Source organism: Elephantulus edwardii, unplaced genomic scaffold (genome assembly GCF_000299155.1).
Source record: "Elephantulus edwardii isolate Elephantulus edwardi_28Jun2011 unplaced genomic scaffold, EleEdw1.0 scaffold00417, whole genome shotgun sequence".
Classification (NCBI taxonomy): domain Eukaryota; kingdom Metazoa; phylum Chordata; class Mammalia; order Macroscelidea; family Macroscelididae; genus Elephantulus; species Elephantulus edwardii.
In genome coordinates, this window is record NW_006400167.1 from 716,252 (window position 1) to 719,593 (window position 3,342).

General features: G+C 43.3%; 1 protein-coding gene across 1 annotated transcript; it reads left to right on the plus strand.

Moving 5' to 3' along the window:
- Positions 1-235: 235 nt before the first annotated feature.
- On the plus strand, positions 236-3,008 carry CST7 (cystatin F (leukocystatin)). The gene is made up of 4 exons (XM_006902469.1): positions 236-257; positions 374-546; positions 2,013-2,129; positions 2,931-3,008. The coding sequence occupies exons 1-4, from the start codon at positions 236-238 to the stop codon at positions 3,006-3,008; spliced, it is 390 nt and encodes a 129-aa protein (XP_006902531.1).
- Positions 3,009-3,342: the final 334 nt, after the last annotated feature.

The following is a 3,342-nucleotide window of genomic DNA, read 5'->3' on the forward strand; positions in this document are numbered from 1 at the left end:
TAGTGAAGGCCAAACAGTGGCTGGCACCAAAGACCGGGTTGGGACTGACATCTCTTGACATCTGATGTTGTGTCCTATTGGGAGTATCTGTTTGGGACATGTGTTCAGATTAACACCTTTGACAAGTGTAATCCTTAGTTCTGAAAGCATCTTAAGTGCAGGGGCATGAAGACCTTTAATCTGTCACTGTGTCCACTCAGCCTCCCCTAATAGTGTCTCATCCTCAGCCTTGAATATGGTCAACAAAGGCATTGGAGGTGAATGGTGGAGCCTGTACTGGGTGCACAGGTAAAAGAATCATAGGTACAGGATGAAACATCTATGCCAAGAGTTCTTCCTAATAATAATATTCTTGCCTGATTTTCTCTTTCAGATTTCTTTTTCCAGAATCCTAACTCAGATGTGAAGTCAGGTTTTCCCATAACAATGAAGACCAACAGCCCAGGAGTACTCAAAGCTGCCAGACACACCAGTGAAAGATTCAATAACTGCACAAATAACATTTTCTTGTTCAAAGAATACCATATCAACAAAGCCCTGGTCCAGGTGAGGTCTGGGCTTGTGTATGGAAATAGGGTGCATTCCAGCATACATATGTCAGGAATGGATGACAGAAGAGCCACCCAGAGTCAATGAAAAGTCCTCAGCTGCTGTGGCAAAGCATTTTTCTCTTGGCAGTTCTAAGTCCTCTAAAGGTCAGATATTGACCACTGGGGCAGATTAGAAAGCAATTTTTTACAGGAACAAAGCCAGGCAGACAGCATTCGCACAGCTTTGGCCCAAGCTACTCGTTCCTCTTTGGACAGTTCCTAGCTAGTCCTATTATGATTCTCCCACAGACCCTACTGAAATGCCTACATCTGACATTTTCTGGAAAAGCACTCACAGAACCACTCATACAACCACCCACAGCTCCTCCTTGTGGGTTCACATTTGACTGCCCTATGTGTCTCTGAAACACACCATAAACCTGGCTGCTCAGTAATAAACAGGCCTACTATGCAGACATTCATATCTAAGATTATCTGCCAACATGAGAAGGCGGTTAGAGGTAGTTTCACATTCTCAGGAATGCATGGACTCACTGAAAGATAATGTCTCTGCACACACCATATTCTGATTGATCACCACTAGGTCATAGGATTATGGGTTTTAATTATTCTTTTAGACAATTGCAAATTTTTGCAAAAGGCTTTCTTCAAAACTGCATTTGTGTTAGCACTCCAGAGGCCCAGATACACAGCCTCAAACAGCCCTTGCCTTCTCTGAACAACTGAAGCATGATGCTGTCTGTTCCTTAACTCCCAACGTCCTCTGTGAATGGGGGAGGTCAGGGAAGCTGTTCCTCTGGATCTTGAAGTTGGGGACCATTTAAATTTCATTTAGGATTTGGTGAACTGAGACTAAAAATGGAGGAAGTTAAAAATTCTAAAATACCAGTTCACTGGCAAAAAAATCTCATCCAGTAGCATGTTCAAGTGGTTAAACACTATTTTTAAATGAAAACCAAATATTCATACAGGAACAGCTGTATGAGATACAGGGATAAACCTGTAGTGGGCAAGCTTCTGGGTGTGCTACAGGTATGGGCAGGGACAGACCCAGGGAAACTTGGCCTGATGCTGCTCCTGAACTCTGGCCTCTTATCAGAAAGCTGTTCTAGCTAATGACAGATGCTGCATCATTGTTGCTGCTCTCAAACTTAGAGTAGCCCTCTAACTAGAATTGAGAATATGCAGAGGTGGGGGAGGAATGTGGATGGACTCGGAGTCCCAGGATATCTCAGCTTGGAGCTCTGGATCTCACCATTCATGAGAGGAGAAAACTTGTCCTCAAATCTCAGAGTGCTTCTGATAATTTGGTACATATTCTCCCTTTCCAAACTACTCTACCACCTTCCCAGCCACACATCTGGTTGCTTTTATCACCTTCCTAATGCCACTACTTGTTATTGAAGGAGCCTACTACCCCTTGCACCTAGCACCAGGATCCTGTTCCTTTGTTCTTCTCAGATAGTGAAAGGCATGAAATATATGCTTGACATAGAAATTGGCAGGACCACCTGCAGGAAAACCAGCCATCCCAATCTGGACAACTGTGACTTTCAAACCAACCCCACCTTGACAGAGGTAAAAAAAAAGTCTCTTGGCCTTTCCAGGTCTGCTCATGCCATCCCATCCCTCTTCCCAGGGTTGTGAAAGGCATTCCTTCATCCTGTGTCGGACAGTAAGGTCTCATTGCACAACTACAGACACTGGTAGTAAATGTAGGTGGAATGCTTCCAAAGGAACATGGGTGAAGGTTATAGATCCTAAGTCCTCAGACTGTTCCTTCATTCTCCCCCAAATAAACACTGTGTGCTTGGTCAGAGGGGGCTGAGTGTAAAATAAGAGCGATCAGATAATGAATAAATTCTCCTCTCCATAAACACATATAGTTATATGATTTCATTCCAATGTCATCATGTTGAATCACTTCGCTTCTCAATGTCCACTAGGTTCTGAGGATGTAAATCTAAACAGGAAGACTGCCCATCTTTCCCCCATGGTGCAGCTCATACCACAGATATTTTGGTTAACAGTACAATTCACCACACCATCAGACCCTAATTTATAGATCTAAAAACTTGCCTGTCTTATATAAATACATATGAGAGAACATACAAGAGCTCAAACAGAGCAAAATTTTACAAGCTGTAGATACAGGTGAAAGGTATATATGACTTTGAACTATTCTTTTAACTTTTGTGTTTAAAAACTTTTCAAAATAAAACTTTAGGGGAAGGGAGCATAGAAAAGGCACACAGTGCACCAGCACTCTGCTAAATATGCCAATTAAAAGGTAATGGGTAATTTGTGTGGGTGTGCCCTGTCAGGAGCTGCACACTGTTGGAGCACAGGTGGCTCTCAACTGTGCCCTTTCTGTTACAGACATTCAACTGCTACTCTGAGGTCTGGGTCATCCCCTGGCTCCACAAGTTCACAGTGCCTGTTCTTCTCTGTCATTGATGCCCTTCTCTTCACTACAGTGGTAGAACATCCTCTCTTCTACCTTCAGTCACAGCTTCATCACCTGGCACCCAAAACTTCTGAAGTACAGTGTCACAAATGAGTAAAAAGGAAGGAATGTGGGTGGGTGGATGACAGAGTAGCTGGAATAGTTTAGACCATTCAGTAACTACATTAAATATGGATATTAACTGACTGAATGTAGTCTCATGATAGGAATTATCTACACAGAGGTTGACCCAGAGATGTGTGTCCTAGATGCCTGCAGAAGTTGTCCACATGGCTCTTCTGACTGTCCACTGGACCGTAGGCTTGCGGGGAAGTAACTACAGCA

Excerpts from the sequence above, each read along its gene's own strand:
- CST7 (XM_006902469.1), top strand. The coding sequence starts at position 236 with ATGGTCAACAAAGGCATTGGAG. Across the intron at positions 547-2,012 it reads TCAACAAAGCCCTGGTCCAG|ATAGTGAAAGGCATGAAATA; the intron begins GTGAGGTCTGGG and ends TGTTCTTCTCAG. Across the intron at positions 2,130-2,930 it reads CCAACCCCACCTTGACAGAG|ACATTCAACTGCTACTCTGA; the intron begins GTAAAAAAAAAG and ends TTTCTGTTACAG.